At 51.4% G+C, this 23,952-nt stretch overlaps 1 protein-coding gene across 7 annotated transcripts in view; it reads left to right on the forward strand.

Annotated features, from left to right (window-relative positions):
- RAP1GAP2 (RAP1 GTPase activating protein 2) overlaps positions 1–18,654 on the forward strand; it is a 216,548-nt gene extending 197,894 nt beyond the window's left edge. For 5 of the 7 annotated variants that reach the window (XM_036837485.1, XM_036837486.1, XM_036837489.1 and 2 more), the window contains 8 exons: positions 3,474–3,611; positions 5,369–5,487; positions 8,028–8,141; positions 8,401–8,518; positions 9,026–9,152; positions 12,849–12,925; positions 13,319–13,357; positions 14,247–18,654. In XM_036837485.1, coding sequence (XP_036693380.1) covers positions 3,474–3,611; positions 5,369–5,487; positions 8,028–8,141; positions 8,401–8,518; positions 9,026–9,152; positions 12,849–12,925; positions 13,319–13,327 — 702 coding nt within the window. In that variant the 3' untranslated portion in view covers positions 13,328–13,357; positions 14,247–18,654. The remainder of the gene's footprint in view (positions 1–3,473; positions 3,612–5,368; positions 5,488–8,027; positions 8,142–8,400; positions 8,519–9,025; positions 9,153–12,848; positions 12,926–13,318; positions 13,358–14,246) is intronic. The other 2 variants (XR_005017852.1, XR_005017853.1) reach the window with 2 other exon arrangements.
- Positions 18,655–23,952: the final 5,298 nt, after the last annotated feature.

Raw genomic sequence — 23,952 nt, forward strand, 5'->3', positions numbered from 1 at the left:
TTTCTCATCACCCTTAGTCCGTCAACCAGTTGAATCATATGTTCAATATGAACCACTTTTGGGGATCCTGGGACCCTTCTATCTGGGGCCCAGGTTCTGATTTGGGTCCTGGCTCCATCTCTTACCTGAGCTGTGACCTGGGTAATCTTTTACCTTTAGGGACCCTTTATTTTATTTATTTATATTTGGCTGCATTGGGTCTTCGTTGCTGCGCGCGGGCTTTCTCTAGTTGCGGCGAGCGGGGGCTACTCTTTGTTGCGGTGTGCGGGCTTCTCATTGCAGTGGCTTCTCTTGTTGAGGAGCAGGGTTCTAGGCACATGGGCTTCAGTAACTGAGGCACGTGGGCTCAGTAGTTGTGCCTTGTGGGCCCTAGAGCACAGGCTCAGTAGTTGTGGCACACGGGCTTAGTTGCTCCGTGGCATGTGGGATCTTCCCAGACCAGGGCTCGAACCCATGTCCCCGGTACTGGCAGGCAGATTCTTAACCACTGCGCCACCAGGGAAGTGCCGGGGCCTTTTCTATCAGTGCCATCCTCTCTGCATCTCAGAGTGGCAGGATTCAACAAGATCATGTATGTGGAGCTCAGTAGACTGGATACCATCACACAGGGCTTATGACCCATGTCAAATCTTCTCTGGAAAGAGACATCGAGGAACAGATTAGAATGTAAATGATTAATTGACATGTCATTGTTGATGACTGTAGTGGTGGCGGCACATGAGGGCACCAATGGAATGAAATGATGCTGAGATTTATGGAGCACTTGACTCATTTAAGGAAACTTGATGTTTATCCAGGGACCCCTCAGAGTGGTACTCCACCTCTCCTGCCCTCAGTTCTCCAAAGGGTTCGTGACTTAATGATCTTTGCGGGATGAAATGAATAGAAGGTGCTGGCTGTTTTAACCATGTTGCAGGAAACTGTTGCTAGGTGACTCTGTTCTGTGGTCTAGAAAGGGAGAGAGAGGGAGAGAGATGAGGTCCCTTAAGGGGTGTCTTTGGCTCAGACGGGAGAGCCTAGGTGACATCATCAGGAATGCAAGGCTGGTAGGCTCCATGCTTATTTGCAAACGGTCCTCGTTTCTGAATCAGCTTCCCTCGTCAGGACAGAAAGGCAGGCGGGTTGTGGTCCTTGGCTGGGTCAGAGCCCAGAGAATTCCTGACCTTGGGGAGAGACCCCAGGGGTATCTGCTATTTGGTTTGGGAACAACATTCGTGCTAATTTCTTGGGGCCACCTTGCCATAGACCAAGCTCTTCTCTCGATACTTCAAGGGAGGGAAGGAGGTTAGTTCTTCCACACAAGACCATCTGGAGGTTGGCACATGGAGCGTGTAAGCTGACACGTGTGTGCGAGTGCGGGAATGAACCCAGTGAGGATGAGAGCAGCGTCCTTCTGCGTCAGTTTTCTGGAGCTGAGGTTCTGCTGGCTCACACAATAAGGAAAATCCATTAGTTCCCTTAAAGCAGGGCCCAAGGTGGCTCACGGTCACCCAGGCTCCTTCCCCTTTCCCCTCTGCCATCCCCTGCTCGTCAGCTTTACCTCTCAGGCTTGACCCCTCACAGCCCCAAGGTGGCTGCTATGGTTTCAGGAGCAGACATGTCACATCTCTTTTGGGAACATTGAGGAAACCTTTCCACAAAGCCCCCAGCAGATGTCCCTTCATGTTCCACTGGCAAGGGCATGGGTGATGTGACTACCTTAGATGGATCATGATGTACTCCTTTGTCTCATGGAGGAAGAGGGGGACATTGGATCAACAGTGGCTCTGCCAGCAAGGGATGTGGGGGGAGGGGGATGGCAGCTGTATGTGAGCAACTAGCGATATCCGCATCCGTGTGTCTTTGCACATGGACCTGAGGCCCTGGGGCCTTGGGTGACTAATGAATGCAGAGGGCGCACCCGCGGGCCCTGGGTCTTTAGCATTGCCCTACTTGCAGGAACGTGTCTTGTTCCCCCAGCTGACTTGTATGTTCCTTGGAGGTTGGGGCTGTGTCTTCCACTTCTTTGACTCCCTTCCTGTTATTCTCCCAGTTCCTGGCACAGTGCTGGGCACACGAGAAGCACGCAATAAATGCTTATGATTAACAATAAGAATAGCCACATTTATGGGGTACTTACGATGTGCCGGGCCCTCTGCTAAGAGCTCTATATGGAAGCTCACCACAGCCCCACAGTGTAGATTTCCTCCGTCCTATTTCACAAGCAAGTCTCAGAAAAGATGAGGAACCTACCAGGGGCACCAGCTAATGGGTGATGGAACAGAGACCCCAGATATAAATTCTGGCAGTTGGACCCTGGCACTCCATGCTTGTGACTGCTAAGCTGCATTGCCACCTGGCCGTATTATTGAGTGACCGAATGAGTGATTAAAGGGAAGTGATGGGAGGGTTTGGGGGTTACTAGAGAGAAACTTCCCTTCCTAGACTCTCAGGTCATCATTGAAGGCCTCCAGAACCACGGAGCGTCATCCACATGCTAGGTAGGATCCTGTGGGACTCCCCTTGTCAGGAAATCCTCCCTTGGGTCGATCTGAGAACTGCCACTGCCCTTGGGTCCAGTTCCAGACCAACGTAGGCCTGCAGGTCCCTCCCTGCTGCTGGCTCAGCAATCTTGATTTTAGCTCTTCTCATCCTTGCATGCTCTGTGACAAGCCCCTGACCGTCCTGGTTGTCCCCTCCTGGACACTTCACTGTTTGCCCACGTACCCTTTGCTCTTCGGTGGCCCTAAGTGGGCCTGAGCAGTTCTGTGCTCCCAGAGACCCCACGCCTCTGCCCGGCCTGAGTGTGCATCTCCTCCACTAGCAGCTGTGCCAGGTTGCAGGCTTGTCTTCACAACCTCTTAAGCCTCTGCAAGTGTGAGGGAAGGCTTGATGCACAGAATAGTAAGAGCTCCTTATGGTTCAGCAAGGCGAACGTATTCCACATTGCACAAAGTGCACTTCAGCATGACGGCAGAAGGGATATCCAGTGTTTAAACACAGAAGCACACTTAGCTTGCTGCAAAAAAAGAGTCAAATTGGGGGATCCTGCATGGAGCACATCATTCCCGTTTTAGATGAGGAAGCTGTAGCTTGGAGAGGTGGTAACTAGACCAGGGTCACCTGGGTTTAGTGAGCTGTCCAAACCTCACTTTCCTCACCTGTAAGATGAGGATAACAGCCTTTGTCCACCTTTCTGGGAGCTGGGGCACTGACCCCTCAGACTCCCCCTGGCCGGTGTCCTCCCTCGCCTCTGCCTGCAAAGAGCCACCCATGCCCAGAGCATAGGATGGAATATGTGAAAATTCTCTGCAAACTGTAGTGACTGTAGTGTGGGCCACAGAGAGAGAGAGAGAGAGAGAGAGTGTGTGTGTGTGTGTGAATATGTGTGCACAGGCTGAAGGCTGTGTCTGCAGACCCTGTCAAGTGGGCCAGGGTCATCTAGAGGGACCAGACTCCAACCCTTAGGCCCCTGTCCCCTGCTCTCCCCACAGAGGGCCATCCGTGTGCGCAGCCACTCCATGGAGACCATGGTGGGCAGCCAGAAGAAGCAGCATGGCGGGGGCATCCCCGGCAGCCTCAGCGGGGGCATCTCCCATAACAGCGCGGAGGTCACCAAGACTACCTTCTCGGTGAGAGCCGCAGGCCCTGGGGCAGCACATGGGTCCTGGGGAGGGTCCCCCAGGCCTCAGTGGGGGTGGCTTGGGCCAGGTGATGAGACCAGTGATGACAGAGGGAAACGGAGGCTGTTTTGGGGGTGAGCCCAGGCCCTGCCCTCCGAAATAGAGCCTCCATCCCGGGTAGCGCCTGGGGCTGGCCCGGCCTAGAGGCCCTCCCGTTGTCCTGTTCTCTGAGTTTCCTCGACAACTGGGCCTCCTCCTGAAGGCCGACCCTGCAAAATGGGCCTGAAGCGAGTTTCTTTGCTTGGGAGCTTGGAACCCGTGACTGTGAGAAGAGTGTCCTTGCTTTGTTATTATTAATGGTAACAGTAACTGCCGTCCACTTGCTGTGCACCAGGCACTGAGTTAAGTCGTTCACAGACATTATCTCATCCGATCCTGTGACAGCTGTCTGGGGTAGGTATTGATGTGTTTGTTCTCCATTCCTCCTTGAGGAAAAGGAGGCCCAGAGGTTTTAAGTAACTTGCTACAGGCCACCCAGGTAAGCTGAAGAGCTGGGATTTGAATGCAGGTCTCCCTGATCCAAAGTCGAAGCTCTTAGTCATTGTGTAGACGGTTCCCAAGGAAAGCCTGGCAGGTCTGTGGGTCTGAGTGTGGTCTGCTCACACCAGGGGCTGGCCAGGGAAGGAACCAGTCAGTCCTTTGAAAGAGCAAAGTGACTTTGGATATGTATAGACTAGTCTTTTCTTCCCCTTTCTTCTTTTTTTTTTTTTCTCTTCTCTTCCCTTCCTTTCTCCTCTTTTTTTTCTTTTCATAGTGGAACACATCCACTGTGATACCAATGATTAGTATTTTAAATGGTCTTGCATAATTCATTTAACTTACCAAATATTTTCATAGCTATTACCTTGTTCCTCCCAGAACGTCTGTGAAGTGAGAAGGGCAGAGCAGTTATCTTCATTCTGTGGATGAAGAGACTGAGGCCCAGAGAGTTTTGTCACTTACCCAAGGTTGCACAGCATGTGGATGGCAGAAGTTGGGGCCTGGGTTAGAAGCCTGGTGGGCTCTAGAGATTGGCTGTAGGCTCTTGTCTCCCCCTCCTCAGCCTCTCACCTCTCCGTGGTCCCCCTGTGTGTGGCCGAAGCAGGGCCATGTTCTTGGGGGGCTCCCTTTGCCCGGGGCTGCGTGTGGACCTGAATCTGCTGCTCCCAATCTGTCTTATTACTGTGACACCAGCTTGGACCCATTTCTTTGTGAGCAGCTGATGGAGAGTCAGGAGCCCTGGGCTCTTGTGCTCGTCTGCTGGTGATTTGCTATTACGACCTTGGCCGAGTCTCCTCACCCCTCGGCTCCTCAGCTTTTTCACTGGTAAAGCATGAGGCTGGACCAGGCCTCTCCCCGGGCTCTCAGCTTTGTGGTTCTCAGTCTGTGACCCCGAGTCATCCTGTCCTTATAAATATGCAGGGCTCTCCTTAGGGTGGCCCTGACCCCGCGTTCCTCCAAGAATTCTGGTCTTTGGTAGATTGTTACCTGGGGCCACAAGGTTTGGCTTAAGAACACAGGAAAACATGCTGCAGGTGGCTTGAATCTTAGGGTCCCAGATCCCATTACTAGATCCCAACCTTCCTGGCTGGCTTGCTGTTTTCTGGGATCTCCTCCAGACCAGCTGGGAATTGCAGGACCTATTGTAGGCCAGGAAGGGGGCTAAGAGGAAGGAGAGCTGGGTTTGGGGGTGTGGTCAGCACTCATTCTGGCGGTTTCATTGGCAGCCTCCGGTGGCAGTGGCAACAGCGAAGAACCAGTCACGGAGCCCCATCAAGCGGAGGTCGGGGCTCTTCCCCCGTCTGCACACGGGCTCTGAAGGCCAAGGGGACAGCCGGACACGATGGTAACTGTCCCTTGTGGGGTTTGTCAGCTCTCACCACTGCTGCAGCCGTCAGATGGATGCAAGAGCCGTTAGATGGATGCAACCCATCCTTGGGGAGGGCTTTGCGTAGGTTCAGGAGATGGCTTCCTTTTGACCCTGGTCCCTCCTTCAGGGACCTGCACACCCCCGTCACCCACTCAGCTCCTTATCCACCGAGGCAGATTTGCCTGGTCTCTGCACAGGACTTTCCAAAGTTGTCCTTGTTGCCTTTTGACCCAAACTAGAAACATTGCTTGGATTCTTTTTTTTTCTTTGCCTCCTTTTTCAGGGCTTACTTAAATGTCCGCTCTTATGGAACCCTTCCCTGATTCTACCAGGCGGAGTTCATCAAACTTTCCTCTGGGCTTCTAGAATGTTCTCTCTCTCTTTTTTAAAGCAACTCTCATATTGCATCATACTTAACCAGTTCCTGCTAATGGTCTTTCTGATCCTTTAATCACTGAGCCCTCTTGTCATTTAATTCGGCAAGCAGCATCGCTGAGTGCCTGCCGTGTGCTGGGCTCAGTGCTCTGACAGAGCTACAGAAGATGCAAACCTACCTTCCAGAAGCTTACAGTCTTATGAGGGAAAGGGAGCCTTTTAGGTCAATGTCCAGGCCTCCAAGTTGTCTGTCTGCAGCCCTGGATGGCACCGTGCCCTGAGCTTGGGCGTGCAGGACCAGGGGCAGGTTATGGAAGGGGATGAAAAGCTCTGTTTGGAACCTGTACATGTGAGTGAGTCCTTGTGGGCCCCCCAGGAGAGAAGGGCAGAATTGGGGGTGGTCAGAACTGCAGGTCTTGAGCTTAGGAGAGAGGCCTTGACTGGAGAAGAAGCGATGGGAGTCCCTGGGGGTGGAGGTGGTGTTTAAAGAGGGACCAAGGAATACGACCACACAGGGGGGTGTATAGAATGCCTGGGGAAGACCTGCGTTTAAGGGCAAGTGGAGAGAGAAGAGCCAGTGAAGAAGACTGGGAAGAAAATGAGAGAGAGCCTGGAGGTGTAGGGGTGAGGGAGTGGATCTTAGAGGCCAGGAGAGGAGGCATTCCAGGAGGGAGGGGCAGCTGTGTCAGGCACGCAGAGAAGTCCAGCTCAATGACCCAAACCCCTGCTCGGGTTGACAATTAGGAGGTCATTAGCGACCTCATTAACAGTGCATTGAGGCACCTCTCACCTCTGGGATGTCTATAAAACAAAAAGATAAATAATAACACATGCTGGGAAGGATGTGGAGGATTTGGAACCCTCGTGCATAGCTGGTGGGAATGTAAAATGGTGCAACTGCTTGGGAAAACAGTCTGGCAGTTCACCAGAGGGTTAAACAGAGAGTTACCAAACGTCCCAGCAATTCCACTCCTAGGTATGTACCCAAGAGAAAGAATACACGTGTCTACATAAAAACTAGCACACAGATGTTCATAGCAGCATTATTCATAATAGCCAAAAGTGGAAACAGTCCAAATGTTCGTCACTCATTGAATGGGTAAATAAAATGTGGTATATCCATAGAATGAAATATTATTTTGCAACAAAAAGGAGTGAAGTACTGATACCTGCTACAACACAGATGAACCTCGAAAACACTATGCTAAGTGAAAGAAGTCAGTCACAAAAAGACCACACCATATTGTATGATTCTGTTTATATGGAATGTCCCAAATAGGAAAATCCATAGAGACAGAAAGTAGACAAGTGGTTGCCAGGGGCCAGGGGGAGAGGAGAATGGGCAGTGATTGTGAGTGGGTCCAGAGTTTCTTTTAGGGGAGACTAAAATGTTCTAAAATTAGATCACGGTGATGGTTGTACAACTCTGTGGATATACTAAAAACCATTGAATTGCACACTTTAAATGGGTAAATTGTATGTGGATTATATCTCAGTAAAGCTGTTATAAAAATAGAAGTGCATTGAGGACAGGCCCATCATGTCTCCAGCAGCGGGCACCGGCTAAACAGTGGGTGTCTGTGCATGGTCTTTGGTAAACTAGAGGAGGAGGGAACCCCGGAGCCCCGGGCCAAGAGTGGCCCACGTCCCAGCACAAGGGCCACCTCATCACCTGGATCCAGAGCGTTCATTTTACAGTTTGTGTGAAGTGTGTCCCCTGGAGTTAAGCAGCGGGTGGCCCGGCCAGCACCCTGAGGAACCCATGTGTACTGGGTTTTTTCCCTGTTGGGTGGATGTCCCAGACCCCTTCCATTCCCTCTGTGGCCTGCCCTTGACCTGGAGCTCTGCTGGGTGGGATGGCCAACTTGGGTGGGGGGGTGGACTTGGGCTCACGGACGTCAAGCCAGGACTCTTGCTTGATAGGTCTTGACTCTCACCCAGGAGCCTGGAGTAGCCCCTGATGGAGCAGAGAATTCTGTTGTCTGTTGCAGTGTCTGAGGGGGGCTCGGGTGGGAATGGAGGTCCGGTGGCCATGCTCTGGCAGGGGCACTATGCCCCACAGGTCCCCATGGTGCTGAGTGCTGGCGGTGGGTTGGGGCCTGGGCCCACGGCCTCACTCCTCTTCATCCTCACTTCCTCAGCGACAGTGCATCCAGCAACCCGAAGACCCCAGAGGGCGGACACTCTTCTCAGGAGATAAAGTCCGAGACCTCATCCAATCCCAGCTCTCCGGAAATCTGCCCCAGCAAGGAGAAGTAAGAGAGTGGTGGTCGTTGGGGGGGCTGGCTTTAGCCACCTGGGGCCCGGGAATATGTGCTTTGCTCCAGGCAAGCTGAGAGTCGGCGTCTCTTGCCTTGGGAACCCTCCGGAACACAAAAGTCCACCGGCAGGTGCACGCGGGGAGCTGCTGGTGGGCGAGCTCAGGCCTGCTGGGCCTGCCTCGTCCTCAGTCCCGGGAGGGCCGTGGCGGGGGTCTCGGTGTGTGACCAGGGCCTGCCTTCCTGTTCCCCGCAGGCCCTTCATAAAGCTGAAGGAGAATGGCCGAGCCAACATCTCCCGCTCCTCCTCCAGCACAAGCAGCTTCAGCAGCACGGCAGGGGAGGGCGAGGTCATGGAGGAGTGTGACAGTGGGGTAGGTGTGGCCCCGTCCAACCCTGGGGAGCAGGGGGCGCACCCTGGGCCCAGCCAGACACCGCTCTGTGCATCAGCTTAGCTACCGTGGGCAGAGCCCCGTGCAGGCTCTGCACGCAAAAGGAGACGCGTGGAAACAGGAGAGGGCCCAGTCGGCCATCGCCACCCTCTGGGAGCAGTGGTTCAGTGGAGGGGCGCAGGGTCCTCCCTCAGAGTGACAGACGAGCAGCAGCAGGGGTCAGAGGCCAGACCGAACGGTGCCCCTGCCGTGGGGTTTCCAGCTGGAGGGGGGAAGGCTCAGCCCTCTCTGTGGGGCTGGGTCAGGGCTACCTCCTGGGGGGCGGGGGGAGAGGTTGGAATCAGGGGTGAAGGCAGCAGAAGGAAAGAGCAGGTCCAAGTGGGGAGTGAGAGGCCGTGGCTGCCCGGGGTGGGACCGGGGGGAGCGGACGGCTGTCTGTCTCAGGCTGCGGGGGTGGAGCTGCGTCACTCGCCCAGCCTCTCTCCCCAGAGCAGCCAGCCGTCCACAACCTCCCCCTTCAAGCAGGAGGTGTTTGTCTACAGCCCGTCCCCAAGCAGCGAGAGCCCCAGCCTGGCGGCAGCCACCGCCCCCATCATCATGAGCCGGAGTCCGACAGGTCAGTGGCATCTCGTGGGCGGTGTGTACCGTGTGGCCAGCGGAGGCGGGGCTGTGGCCTGACCGTTGTTGGTGGGGCACGTGCCCCAGGCACGCGGAACTGGCCCGTTTCTATTTCAGCCCCAAAGTATTAGGGCCTCCGGCGCTGCCAGCTCACCGCATCGGTTCATCACCCTTCAGAGGCCTGTGTTCTCATCCCCTCCTTACTCGTGGGGAAACTGAGGCTCAGAGAGTTCAGTGATTTGCCAGGGGAGCTGGGCTTGTGTGATTGGAAAGCTGAGGCTCTTTCCCTGACCTCTCGCCTCACCCCATCACCGACCCAGGGCCCCTCTGTCCCAGCGACCATCCTGATAATACGGAGATAAGGGGTGGGAGGAGTGTTGCAGGCGGACAGAACAGCAGCAGAAAGGCCTGGGGGGAATCCAGAGACTGTGTTCCGGACCCACACGTGGTTCAGTGCGGCTGGAGTGCACGGAGGGGACACGTGAGAGAGGAGACAGTGGTTAGGACAACAGGCTGGGGCTGCCACGGGGACCCTGGTGAGGATTTTCCACTATCCTGCCAGCAGTGGAAGCCGTTGGAGGGCCTTCAGTCTTTGAAGGTCCTTTAAGTATAGAAGCGCCATCCGAAGGAGAGAGACCGTTTTGGCGGCTGCAGCTGGCTGAACAGAAAGGATTGGTGGGGAGCGGGCACAGGGAGGGAGAGCAGTGAGGGGTCACAGTGGCTGGTGAGGGGTGACAGGGCCATGGATCTGGGGGGCTGTCTGGGGCAGTGGGAGAAGGATGCGGATTCAAGGGATGTACAGGCTCACTAGTGGGGGCTCAAGGAAGGCAAGGAGTCCGGGCCTTTCAGGGTTCTGTGATCCCTGCAGTCGGGCAGAGAAGGAGGAGGCAGCTCTGGGGAGAGGGCGAGGGGTTGGAGCCCGAGGGGCGTCCAAGCGGACATGTGCTGTAGGCACCACTGGGTGTTGGGGGTGCCTGGAAATCAGAGCCTTGGTCCTGCCCTCGAGGAGGGCAGCACAGTGTGGGGCAGGACTCTGGAGCCTGGGTCCAAATCCTGGATCTTCCACTTACTAGTGATGTGCCAATGGGCAGGTTACTGAGTCTTTCTGTGCCTCAGTTTCCCCAAGTGAAAAGTGGAGAGAGGGGACTAGTTTCTACCTCGTATGGTTGGTTGTGTGAAGAGCAAAAGAGAGACTTATAAGAGACTTAGAACTGTTAACCTAAGTATTTGTTAAACAACGAGAATAAAACAGTAGTGTAATCAGTGGTTCTCAACTGGGGCGACATTGCCCCCCAGGGCACGTTTGGCAGTGTCTGGAGGATTTTTGATTTGCATGACTGTGGGACGGGAGGGTGCTGCTGGCATCTAGTGGGCAGAGGTCAGGGATACTGCTAAGCATCCTACAGTGTACAGGGCAGTCCCCACGACAAAGGATTACCTGGCCCAAAATGTCAGGCTGAGGTTGAGGAGCTCTAATCGAAATGATAGAAACACAGGGCCAGTGGGCCCACAGGGTGGTTTAAGCCACAGTGCTTCTGGGGTTCTCATGGTGAAGGAATGTTGGCAAAAGGCGACATGTGATGTTGGGGATAAGGGGAAGGCCTGGTTCACAAGCAAACAATCGCTTGTGTAGTGCAGCAACCCCCACCCCACCCCCGCCTGTGGCTGGGCAGCTGTGGAGCTGGGTTCTAATCCTGGTGCACCATTGGCAGCCCCACCTCTCTGAACCTCAGTTTCCTCATCTGTAAAGTGGGGTAGTAATACAAATTCCCTGGTTGTTTTTTTTTTTAACAAGGCTTAATTAAATACTGAAGGAATGAATGAATCTGTAATCAAGCCTGGCTCTGACTTGGTATTAAATAAATATCAAAATAAATAAGGTTTCAAGTAAAAGGAGGTTTAGAGTATGACTTGCTGAAGGTCACCCAGGACAGAAGGGGACCTACAACGGGTCTGTAACACCTGCCCAGTGCTTATTGTGACCCCACCTCCTATGGAGTATTTAACCCTGAGGAGCTGCCTCTTACCCCCAGCCCCACAGGAGTTATGCTTTGTACCCGCAGGACCAGGGTGGGTTTGTGGAGATCTGGAAACCTGTTTTAGGGGGAGAGACAGGGCCGAGGAGAGGGAGATGTCTGGGAGGGCCTGACATCTGATCCTCCATAATCTCCAATGCCCCGGTCGTTGGTCATTTCACACCTGGGCTCCCTGGGGCCCTGAGGGGGGCTGGTGGGTCACACTGAGAGGTAATCATAGTGCTGAGTGGAACCCTTGAATATGAAGCATCAAGACTAAGTCAGCAGCCTCCAGGTGGAGTGTACTGAGCTGTAGATTCTCTCAGCCAGAGGAAAATCAGAAAGCCAAGTGGCCCCCCCGGCCAGTGGTGTGCTGGTAAAAATGTTTGACAACTGGCTCTCCCACCATACACATACACACACACACACACACACACACGCACGCACGCACACATGTGATGTGTTTACTGTAAATTTTACTGATATAAAGGATCTGAAGCACAATTTATAAATAATGATAAAATATACAATATTCTTTTTTTTTAACATCTTTATTGGAGTATAATTGCTTTACAATGGTGTGTTAGTTTCTGCTTTATAACAAATGTCCATTGACAGGTGAATGGATAAAGAAGATGTGGCACATATATACAATGGAATATTACTCAGCCATAAAAAGAAACAAAATTGAGTTATATGTAGTCAGGTGGATGGACCTAGAGTCTGTCATACAGAGTGAAGTAAGTCAGAAAGAGAAAAACAAATACCGTATGCTAACACGTATATATGGAATCTAAAAAAAAAAAAATGGTTATGAAGAACCTAGGGGCAGGACAGGAATAATGACGCAGACATAGAGAATGGACTTGAGGACACAGGGAGGGGGAAGGGTAAGCTGGGACGAAATATACAATATTCTTTACTATAAATCGACAGAGCCAACTGATTCTCACAAAGCACCTTTACTGATATTTGCCCAACCTTTGTATCCGTAGACACCGTAAGGTTCCAAATGACGGACTAGTATAGTTCCGACATGAATGATGATTGATATTATTTTGTCAGTGATGTGAGCAAGTTCTTTGCTGAATCAGATAATAGTTTTCAAATACTGGAAGAGTATTTTCTCAGTTTTTTGTGCCATTCACAATGTAATGGCTATAGACAAACACATTTTCAAGTCTAATCTATATTAACGTTTTCTCCATGAGTTTCTTAAGTCTAGACAAGAAAACAATTATTCAAGCTCTGATTTATAGTTTGCTGATTTCTCTGGCGTGAATACTCCTGGCTGACCTCAAGCGCCCATTGTGACATGGAGTTGGGAAGAACTACCGGACAGATATAATAGACGTAAATAACCTTAGGAGAATAAATAATAGTAAAATGTAGTGCAATAACTAGGAAATGATAACTTCTGAGTATTTATTACCTTTGGGGAATATAATTTGTTTAATTGTAAGCTTATATAATTAAAAAAAAATAACTATGTGTAACAACCAGCTCACAACATTTCTGAAAATTTGAGAGTTGGCTCTCGTGAATCGGTGCAGGTCAGCTAAAGTGCCTAGTGGAGAGGAGGCCCCCCTCCTCCTGGCCTCCGTATCCAGCCCCCACCCTGGAGCCCCAGTGACCTCTGCAGCCCCACCTCCTCTCAAGGGCTTCCTTCTTTTTCCTAGACGTCAAAAGCAGAAACTCCCCGAGGTCAAACCTGAAATTCCGCTTTGATAAGCTCAGCCATGCCAGCTCCAGTGCGGTGAGGATCTAGGGGTGTGAGGGTAGCTGGGGGAGCCTCCCACCTCCCACGCTCCAGCCTCGGCCATCCTTCCTGGGGGTGGAGGAAGAGGGCGCCTCACACCTCACATGGGGGGAGGGGGGGAGAAGCCCTGGTCAGATCTGGGGGTGCCCTTGGTTCCCACACGGTGCAGGCATCAGCCTGGGGCTCGCCAGCCACCGTGGCCACGCTTCCTGTGTTAGAGCCACACCCTTGGACACAGGCAGGTTCCAGTTGGGAACTGTTGCTCCTGGGGTCTCATGTCCCTTCCCGGGCTCTCCAGAGAGCTGAGCACTGAATATACAGAAGCTGTAGTTGGTGGGGATTATGTTGTCTAGTTATTTAAAACTCTCACATGGATTTTTCTTGAAACAGGGTCACTAATGTGAAAGAGGAGTCCTTCGCTTGTCAAAGGTGGGTCAGGTGTTAGTCCTGCTGTGGCCACAAGGGAGGGTGTGTTACTAAGATTGGGGCACTTGTGGCCTGATAACGTGAGAATGGCCAGAGAGATCCTGACCAGCGGGTGGGCTAGTCACCTCTTCCCTGAAGCCTCTGTGATGGGGCCCAGCTCTAGATGGGGAAGAGGGCAGATGGTCTCGGGTGCCGATGGGAAGGTTTGCCTGATAGGATTGGGCCAGACTCGCTGAGTGGGTCTCCCTTCCCCACAGGAGCTTGTTGCAGCAGGCAGAGGGCAGTAGCCCAGAGCCCTCCTTCCTCACTTGGCCCCCTTGCCTCCCTGTTTCGGCAGCCTTTCCCTCCTTGTGTCTTTGGCCAGGGCTCTGGGCTGAGGTGTGTCCTCCTTGTGCGTCCAGAGATGCTCTGGTCCCCTAAACATTGTTCGGGATGAGCCCAGGGAGGACCCTGCTCCCAGCCCCCAGCCAGGGGTGCATGAGGTTTACAGCAGAGCAGGGCATGGGTCCAGCACTCCACCACCAAGGCCTGGCCTCCTGCTAGGGCAGTTACTAGAGACCTTTCTGACTTCCCAGCCCTCTCCCTGCCATGGGGCTCCCAGGGGTGTGAGTCACATTTGGAACCAAGGGGAGGGGCACAGCTGAGCCCACGTTATGTAACCCTGATCTATGTAAATGGGAATGTTGACACTCACTCCAACTCCCATCATGTACTTCAGATGTCTGGTTCACCAAAGTAATGTTTATGCCCAACTTCTCGGGCTGTAGAACGTCTGCACCCTTGTATTTGGCAGCCTCTCGTCCTAAGCATGTGTAGCCATGGGCACATATGTCTCCTTCTCTTCCTTTACCTACTATTTGGTCATCATCTCCCTTCTCCTTGTTTCTTCCAGGGAAGCCCGATTCTGTCTTGGAGAAGGCTCCTATTCCAGCAGTTTGGGGGTGCCGTCCACTACTCTGACCGTCACAGGCCTGCTTCTGCACTGGTCACCTGCCCACCAGACCAGCTGTCTGTCCCAGTGTCCTGACCTGGCCACAGCCTTGCCCATCCCTGCCAGCACCTCCCCCTCTCTGGACAAGGCCTCATTCCTCCAGGCTCCCCCTGCTCCTGACCGCCTGATGTGATGTGTGTCTGGGTCTTTTGTCATCTTGTTCTGTCTGCAGGGGAGCGAGTTGGGCAAGGGGGGATCTGGGTACCGGTCAGAGTCCAGAGAAGTAGAGAGAGTGGTGAGGTGGGCAGCAGAGACTGACAGCAGGATGCTGCGCCCAGGCAGGGGCAGCGCCGTGTCCTGGACACGGCAGGAAGGAGGCTGTAGCCACAGCAAATGCATTTAGTGGTGGTGGAGGGACCATTTTTCCAGGAACCCAGATTTGTAGCCATCCTCGAAGGTGTCCTGATAGAAGTCGGTTCTGCCGCTCCCACATGTCTGGAGATCCCAAACTTCTATTTGCTTCTGTGCTGGGAGTTTCTTATCCATCTGCTGACATCAGGCCCAGGTTGCCTCTGTCCCTGCTGCCTGTGTATCTTGAGCCACGAGGCCGGTTGAAGCTGAGACCCAGCTGGGGGTGTGCGGGAGCGGGTGCCGGGTTCTTCCTGGACGTCCTCATTTCCCACAGGCTCCTGATGTGGTGGCAGTGGGAGAAGCCATCAGTCTCTCCCCTCTGAGCAGACTCTTTTCCCTTGAAGGGGTGGGCAACGGGAGCGGGAAGGCCTTCAGGGAGAGCCAGCAGCAAGTCCCGGGCACTTGGCCAAGGAAAACCTCAAGGCCCAGGGCTACGCCGGGATCCAGGTCTCTGCTGGTGGTGGAGGTTCGTGGGAGGCGTAGAGAGTTACTTCAGCCCACCCACTTAGGCGGGAGCCCGAGAGAGGGGTAGGTGGGCCCCCTAAGAAACAGACCTGAGAAGTGGCCTCTACCCTCTGTTTGCTAATGGGGGTGCTCTGGGCAGGATCTGAAATGTGAGGGACAACTGGTCAGGTTGGTTGGGCCATGTGTGGGTGTAGATCTTAGGTGTGGGAAGGGGTGGTGTCCTTCTGCAGTTTATGTGCCTGGCCTCTGCGGGGGCCCAGTGCTCTGGGGGGCTCTTTCCGGCTACCAAGCCCTTTGGTCCTAGCAGGGCTTGATCCCTCCACCACACTACCCCTAAGTCCTCCTCTTCCCCTCTGCAGCCACAAGAAGCCTGTAGGCATTTGTCACATCGGTGGGATTCCTGCAACCTGGGTCCCAGCTGGGTGCAGTTCAGACACTGCCTGTCACCTGCACCCTCAGCCAGAGCCACCTTTGCTGGGCTGAGCCAGCTCGCTCTCTGAGAAGCGGCCCCTCCTCCCTTCTCACCCATCTGAGTCTGCAGTGCGGCAGGTCATTTCTGCTGACTGGCCGTGGTGGGGTTTAAGGCGAGGTATCCTCCAAGTTAAACAGAGTCTGAAGAGCAGACCCTTGAGGTGCTACAGCTCCAAGTGTGCATGGGGCCTTAGTGACTCGGGGCTGCCAGGGTGACACAGGCTGGGCACCTGCTTTATTGAGCAGAGGACAAGGATTTCCAACCAAATGCTTTATTTGCATTGGGATCTGGGCCTATTCCCAAGGCAAGACATATAAATGTTACACTTGTTTTTGACTGATGTGACAATTTCCCTGTTGCTTTTGCTTTTAGAGCAAAACCTTGATCCTTCATCCCCAACTCACGTGGACTTTGTGGGATCCTATTTACAGGCTGGGTGGACCTCTTCCCTCATGCTAGAAATGTGTTTACTTAAAGTACTAGTCCGGTAAGATTTATTCTAGTTAGAAGGTCAACAAATGTCTGTTTAGCTTTTATTAAAAATCCCTGTAGCGGCACCCACTGCTAGGCCTGCGGATTCTGGCAGCGTTCTGTTGGCTGGGTTTCTGAAGGAACTTGAAAGGTCAAACTGTATTTCTTTAAAAACTGTTCCAGGTTCTGGCTCGCTTCTCTGGGTAGCTGGTATTTACAGCTGCCTGGTGGTTGAGCTGTGCTGTGTTTGTCGTGGTCTGGGGGTGCTCTGGGGTTTTCAGGTTGTCTCCATTCTGTCCTGCTTGAGAACCTTACGGCCACCTTCCCCCACTGCTCTGTCTGCTCTCCCTGCAGGCCCCACCTCCTGGGAGGGCTTTGCCCCCTGCCTCTGAGCCAGTGGCCAGGATGGCTGGGTGTGTCCAGAGAGACTGAGAGGCGTAGGTGGGCCCCCTAAGAAACAGACCTGAGAAGTGGCCTCTACCCTCTGTTTGCTAATGGGGATGCTCTGGGCAGGATCTGAAATGTCCCTCCCTCTGGGTCCTGCCTCACCACATCTAGAAAGTTCATTCTGGTCATTCTGGCTTCCGGACCAGCCCCCGTGAAGTCCCAGGGCTGAGGGGGAGGGGGAGAACAAGGACAGGACAGTCTCCCTTTGCCCCTCTGGACCATGGGACAGGCAGCTTGGGTTCCTGGAGGCTGCTTTTCCATCCCCCTCTTGCATCTGCTTTGCTCCAAAATGTCTTTCCTTTTATTGCCCCATCCAGTCTTGGGGCTCAAAGGTTGCTCAGGCCTCATCAGACCTTGTGACTAGACTCATCCTGATGGTGCTCTTGCTGGTATTTGAGGTGTCCCATAGGAGAAGTGTTTCCTGGACGTATCTCTGGCTCTGGGACCTGCCTGACTCACGGAAGAAACTATACTTTTCAGGCTCTGTCGGGCATCCATATGCCTCTGCTGAGTTGATGCTTAAAAACAGATGCAGAAAGAGCTAGAGAGAGAAGGTCTCAGCTAGAGTTTCTGTCTGTGCTAACGAACGGAAATGGTGTTCTGGGAAAAATACTCTGTGGTTCAGCCTTGTCAGCTTCATCTCCATGTCCAAGCCTTCCGGGCCCCTTCTTAGCATCTAATCCGACCGTGTCACCTTCCAGTTGAGAAACTTCAGCTCCAGTGAAGGGAAAACAACTTGCTTGAGGTCACATAGCCAGCTGGTGACAAAGCTGGGATGAGAACCCACAACCAGGGCCCTTTCTTTGGCACCACCTATGGGGTTGGTGGAACAAGTGACTGCATTTACTGCATTTGGAGAAGCCAGTAAGCGGGTGCCTCGGCACTGGCTGGGAGGTGTCAGCAGCCAAGGGTGCTGGTGGACCTCAGTCTCTGTTCTTTTCATCAGGGGGGATGTTCCCTGGGATTTTTTAGTGAGAGCCGTGCGGTTTTGGCTGCGGCTTCGGCAAAGAAAACAAAGAGGGAAAGAGATTCCCAGGGACTGTTCCTCGGTGACATCAGTTCTTCAACCCTTGTCTGTAATGGGGGTGGAGACCAGGGGAGAGATGCAGTTAACCAAACCTCGCTTTCCCCTTTTTAAGTTAAGGAGAAAAGTGGTAAAAGAAAACTCTTTGACTCTCCCTGATCCTTAAACAAAGGTGGTCAATAAAAACCTAGGCTCAAGGGACGAGAGCCGGTTTCATGTTCCTACCCTAACTGTTTAAGGTGCCAACTCAAACACTACCTTCATTCAATTCTGAGTCAACAGAGACAGGTCTGTTGCGGGGGAATGATCAGGGTTCAAGTAGATCTTATGGCTACCCGTGGCTGGCAGGGACCCCACAGGTCCTCCCCCAGACACCAGGTGCCCATCTCTCAGAGGCAGGGTGAGTCAGCAGTTTGCCAGGGCTGTCCCTGCAGCCTGGGGGCCCGGCTGGGACATTTTGCTAGCCTCTGATGGCTGTTTTACCACCAGTTCCTTACCCACTGCCATCCCACAGCTCCCTCCTTTCAGCTTTGGGAGAAAACCCCCACTAAGGCCAAGGACAGAAGAGCCCTGCCTGGTGAGAGACTCCTGGGGGCAGGGGCACTGTCCTGTGCCTTATCAGCCCCAGGGGGAGGGTGTTTGGCTGGAAGACTGGAATTTAAATGCCGTCGTTTCTGATTTTGTGACATTTCTGCTTGGAAGTGTCAATCCCCCCTTCCCGCTCCTTAGCATGTGTGCCAGCTCTCCCCTGTCCTGGGCATTGCCTTTCCACACTCCAGCCTGGGCAGTGCTGCTGTTTAAGTGTGAAGAGATTCCTCTGTGTGCTAGAACCTGCAAAGTGTAGCTTGGAAATGATGATCCGTGTGATGATGACTTTTCTGTCTTTCCTCTTCGAGAGGAGGTGATTCATAGACCCCCGACTGCGTATGTAATGTAAATAGTGTACATTTAATTTATTGCTATGGTAGCACATTGTACTTGTTAATGTATAAAAGAAATTCTAAAAGGTTGACAAATGTATATTTTGTTGCTTAAATGTGTCTTTGCAGAAATTGACAATAAATACGATATTTTGTGTCCATCAGAGTTCAGACTTCTTTGCTTGGGATCCCAGTCCTGAGCATCGCCTTTCAGGTCACCAGAGGTTGAATCCATATTCCCACGGGCTGCATCTGGCCTGTAGATGTGTTTATCAAGAATCCTCCCCACTCTGACCACCCACCCCCCGCAGTCTTCATCCTCGATATCCAGTCAAGTTGCTCTTCCCTCACCCTTGCTAGCTAACCAAGTTCCTGTTAATAATTTTCCATCCAATTCCTCACCCTGCCATGGGCTAGAAATCCCCATTTGTCCCTGTTGTATTTGGAGTTGAGTTCAATCTCTCTCCTCTATCACAGTAACCTCAAATAAAGTCTTCCTTGCCTTTTGAACTCTGGGGCAATTTTTCTTTGACAGGTAGCTAACTGCTCCCCTGCCCCAGCCCCTCTTTCTCGTCTACACGTCCACACCAGTGTTGGATGGGGGAAGAGGGAGGCAGAAGACAGGAATAAGACATTTATTAGGCAAAAGGCCTGTGGAAAAAAATGGGGAGGGAGCTGAAGAAAGCTGAAGAGCTGTCAGACGGCGATGCAGGTCTGACCCCGAGTGAAGGAGAGATGGGAGGAAGCAAGGTGGGGTGGAGGCATCTTTTGATGTCAGTTCATTTCTAAGAAAATTCTAAGCAAGATGATTGCGGAGTCCCCTAGCCAAAGTCACTCCCCAGAGGAGTCCTGCATATCACAAGAATGAGTCTAAAATCACTATCCCTGCCACACCCAGGCATTGGGTGGGAGCAAGCCTGTGGGAAGTCTGGCTTTGGTGCCAACCATGGAATACAGAGATGGCTCTCTCAGAATGCAGCAGCTGGGACCGTTGGTCAGTGATGCCCCCTGCAGCTGGAGACTGGAGAGGCACATTCTCGTGGTCGCCATATAAACTCGCCCCAGTTTTGGTTGGTTACAATTTCCCCTTATTTGTGGATAGGGCCACCTTAGCACAGGGGGTGGTTATAGCTCCTTTCTCTTGGTTCTCTCTGCCTCTCTGTCTGATATAAATCCTCCGTTGGTTCCTTGTGCTTGGCAGGCATTCAAATGCTGCTGTTTTGTCATAAAGTCCCCATGATGAGAGAAATCTACATGCAGCCTTTGCTTAATGGTGTAAGAATTTCAAGCTCTGCTACCTTCTTGGTGTTCACTCATCTCTCAGGATGGTCCCTTATCCTCACCACCCATGCAGGTACCAATGTCTGCTGCTCTGTGCCATATCCTAGCACTCTTTCTCTTCATTTAGCATTTACCTTCTCCTTTCTCCAGACCCTAGCAGTGACAGGCGGTCTTGGCAATGTTAAGACAATCACCATACTTTGACTCATTGGAGGATATGTTTGTAGGACACTCAGTCTTGTAGGAATAGAGAGGGACAAGCCAAATGCTCTCCTTCTTTCATGGAGCAAGTCCCCCCCCACCCCTTATATCGCCTGGGGAATGAAGTAGGGTGTTGGTTTTATTGCTGGTTCTAATGAAATGGTACCTCTCTGCAAGCCTGGAGGGGCTCCATGGCTGGCTCTAGCGACCCAATGATTCTCTGAATTTGCAGTGTGGACTTGGTGGGTCACTGCTATGGCTGATTCCAACATCTGCCCTCAAACATTTAATGGTACCCCTGTGCTGCCATGGCAGACACTGTTTATGGGAACCAGAGTGAAGTTCCAGAGAGAAACTCTGAGATGTAGTTATGACACCTAAGGGCAGTGATCCTCCACAGGGTACCCCCAGTCTCCATTTCTTCAGGCAGAGATAATACCTGTTGGGAGTATCAGGGTGTGGAGAAACCTTGTAGAAGGTCATCCCCACTTCAGACCAGCTCCCTCTACTCTCAGAACAGAAAATTGCTCTCATCTGGGGATGGCTTCTTAAGCATTTTTGCTTTAGGGTGCATAAAAATCATCTGGAGGGATTGTTAAAATGCACATTTCAGGCACCATTCCAGAGGTTAGAATTCGATTGGGCTGGGTGGGTCCCAGGAATCTGCATTTTTAATGAGCACATGAAGAATTCTGATGCAGTCTTTCACTTTGGGAACCACTGATCCAGTTTGTAGTCTCTATATATGTCCCTCTCCTATTACAACAGTCTCAGGCCCAGCGAGAAAGGGATAGGGAACAGTGAAGGTGTGAGGGGTTTGAGAGATGCCAGTCCCCCACCTAAGGGGATTGTCATTATCATTATCACAAATGTGGGAGAAATGTCTGTCCCAGCAAGACACAAGCTCTTACAGGAAAATGAAAGGGAATCACTAGAGAGAACAGAATAGAGAAAGATAAATAAAACATGAAACTTGTAAGGAATAGCTTAAGATGAAAATGCATTATGGCTGCATGAATGACCAGGGCATCTTGTAATAAGAAACACTGGGAGAAAAGATGAGGTCACGCATGAAGCAGAGAGAAGGAATTTGGTGAAAAGAAAAAAAAAAAAAAAATCAGATCCTAAGAACTAAAAATTAAAATACAGCTAGAGCCTCTTTCTCCAATCCGAAACACATTATCAGATGAGAGATGTGATGTGAGACTTCAGAAACCCACTGGCAATCTAGGAAGAAATCAGCTGCTGGAAAGGGCTGAAGACAGCACCCCTGGGTGACATGTTCCCGGTCACTAAGGATGTTAGAGGCAAAGTAATCTAGTAACTCCAGTAGGTAAACAAAAGGATGTGGTTGATGAATGGACTCCATCAAGGGGAATAATAACACGAAACAGCCCGTATAAAAGAACGAGCAGAAACAAGTTGCCACATAAATGGCTCCACACGAAGACATACGAATGAATGATTAGACAGACATAAGTGAGACTGTGTTACAGAAAAATGCAGACACTTTATGAGAAAGACTAGAAAACGTGCTTGAATTATTAGATCGGATGAATTTTACGAATCACCTATAAGACATTATATTAACAGTTTTAAAAAATATAAGAGTAACAGCGAAGTCTTCATAGCCTTGCTCTAAAATATCAGTTGGTAGGTTTTACAAGAACTTATCACTAATAAGGAATCTGAGGAAAAATCCAGGGAAAATAGACAACAAAGCCCAGATGAAATCCAGCTATGCCACTTAGTATAATAGTGAATGTAACGGAAAAGGATTTTAACTTGTTTAATTATAGAATTTTCTTTTTTTTTGGCTGCACCGTGTGGCTTGCGGGATCTTAGTTCCCCGACCAGGGATCTAACCCAGGCCCATGGCAATGACAGCACCAAGTCATAACCACTGGACGGCTAGGGAATTCACTAGAATTTTCTACTAAGGAAGAGAGTTTCCAAAAACTAGAAAGGATAAATTTCCAGCAGATACTAAGAACTGGAATCTATTACAAGGATTCAGCAATGATAAAATTATTATTTAAGATTTTAATTCAGTGACTAATTAATGCTAGCCCATGTTGACTAGGACGACTTTGCGGAGCGTGAAGCCAGTTCAAACTAGTTTAAGCTGACAAAAAAGGAGGCATTTATTAAAAAGAGACGGGGTCTATACAAAAAATAGATAAGCAACAGAATTTACTGTATAGCACAGGGAACTATATTCAATATCTTGTAATAATCTATAACAAAAAATAATCTGAAAAAAAAAACGGCATCAATTTGCTGTACGCCTGAAACTAATACAATATTGTAAATCAACTATACTTCATTTAAAAAATGAGAAAAAAAATAGACATGTGATGTCTCCTAGATTCAAAACACAGGGATGTAGCTGGGCCACCAGAAGGACAGCAAAGGCCATCAGACCTTATGCCTCTCACCTCTCCTTTCTGCATTTCTCTGTGCTTCTCCGTTATTTTTCTTTCTATTGGGTTGTCGGTCTCTTCCTTATGAATATGTGATGGCTTTTTGTTTAGCTTTATTCTCTCTCTGAAGACTAGCTAAGCTGGTCTCAGCACCATTTTCCCTTCACTGCCTAGACCTTAAAATGATTGGGGTCCTTGAAATGTTTCCTTTGCCAGCTGGCACGATGTCAAGCTTTGTCAGTGGAGGGTGCAAGAGAGACATTGCAAAAAGAAAGGAGCTGTGTTTCTGGTACTCCTGTGCAGGCATGGCAAGCTCTTAAGCCTCGCGTGGAAAACCCTTGGAGCACAGGCATACGCGGTGGCTCCAGGCCATTTGCGATTTCTCCTCATAAAGAGCTGTCTCCCTGTCTGAGGTAGAGCGCTGGCAATCTGGTGATTTTCCTCAGAGTGTGGTCTCTCTGTCTGAGGTGGAGAACCGGCCATCGGGCACTTCTCCTCACAGAGCTCTGTCTCTCTGTCACAAACACTGAGCTGGCCGCCATCCCGAATTTCGCCTCAGAGAACGCTGTTTCTGTCGGAAGAAGTCTGTCGTCTCTCTAGCACTTCACCTTCTAGAGAGCTGTGTCTGACTGAATGGTAGTTCTGAACCTCCGGCCTTTCTCCTCGGAGAGCTCTGTGTCTCTGGGTGAGCTGGAAGTCTGGCCACTGAGCATTTCTTCTCATGAAGGGCTGTCTTTTTGTTTGCTAGAGCAAACCAACCATCTAGCATTTCTCCTCTGTCAGCAGCGTCTGTTTTTCAAGGAAGAGTTTTGAGTCTTCGGCCCTTCACCATACAGAGAGCTGTCTTCATGTCTGAATAAGAGAGCTGGATATCTCTTTTCTCCTCAGAGTATTTTCTTTCTGTCTAAAGAAGGCCAGCCATTCAGGATTTCTCCTCATAAAGAGCTGTCTCACTTTCTGAGGTAGAGTCCGGGCAATCTGGAGATTCTACTCAGAGTGTGTGGTCTCTCTGTCTGAGGAGAAGAACTGCCTATCGGGCATTCTCCTCACAGAGCTCTGCTTCTCTCTCGGAAAAAGTGAGCTGGTCATCCTGAATTTCACCTCACGGAGGCCTGTGTCTGTCTGAAGAAGCCTGGATCTGCCAGCAGTTCACCTTCTGGAGAGCTGTCTCTGACAGGATGGCAGCTCCGAGCCACCTGCCCTTCTCCTCTGAGAGCTCTGTGTCTCTGTATGAGGTGGAGGGCTGGGTGCTGGCATGTCCTCACGGAGGGCCGTCTTTCTGTTTGTAAAGCACACTGAGCACGAAGCACTTCCGTCGTGTTAGCGCTACCTGTGGAAGGAGGAGGACTCCGCCTCCGGCATTTCACCTCAGAGAGAGCTGTCTCCCCGTCTGAACAAGAGAGCTGGACATGTGTCTTTTCTTCACACAGCTCTGTCTTCTGTCTGAAGAAGATGGCCGGCCATTTGGGATTTCTCCTCGTAAAGAGGTGGCTCCTTTCTGAGGCGGAGCGTTGGCGATCTGGCATTTCTCCTCAGAGTGTGGTCTCTCTTT

This window comes from Balaenoptera musculus, chromosome 20 (genome assembly GCF_009873245.2).
Source record: "Balaenoptera musculus isolate JJ_BM4_2016_0621 chromosome 20, mBalMus1.pri.v3, whole genome shotgun sequence".
NCBI classification, from domain to species: Eukaryota; Metazoa; Chordata; class Mammalia; order Artiodactyla; family Balaenopteridae; genus Balaenoptera; species Balaenoptera musculus.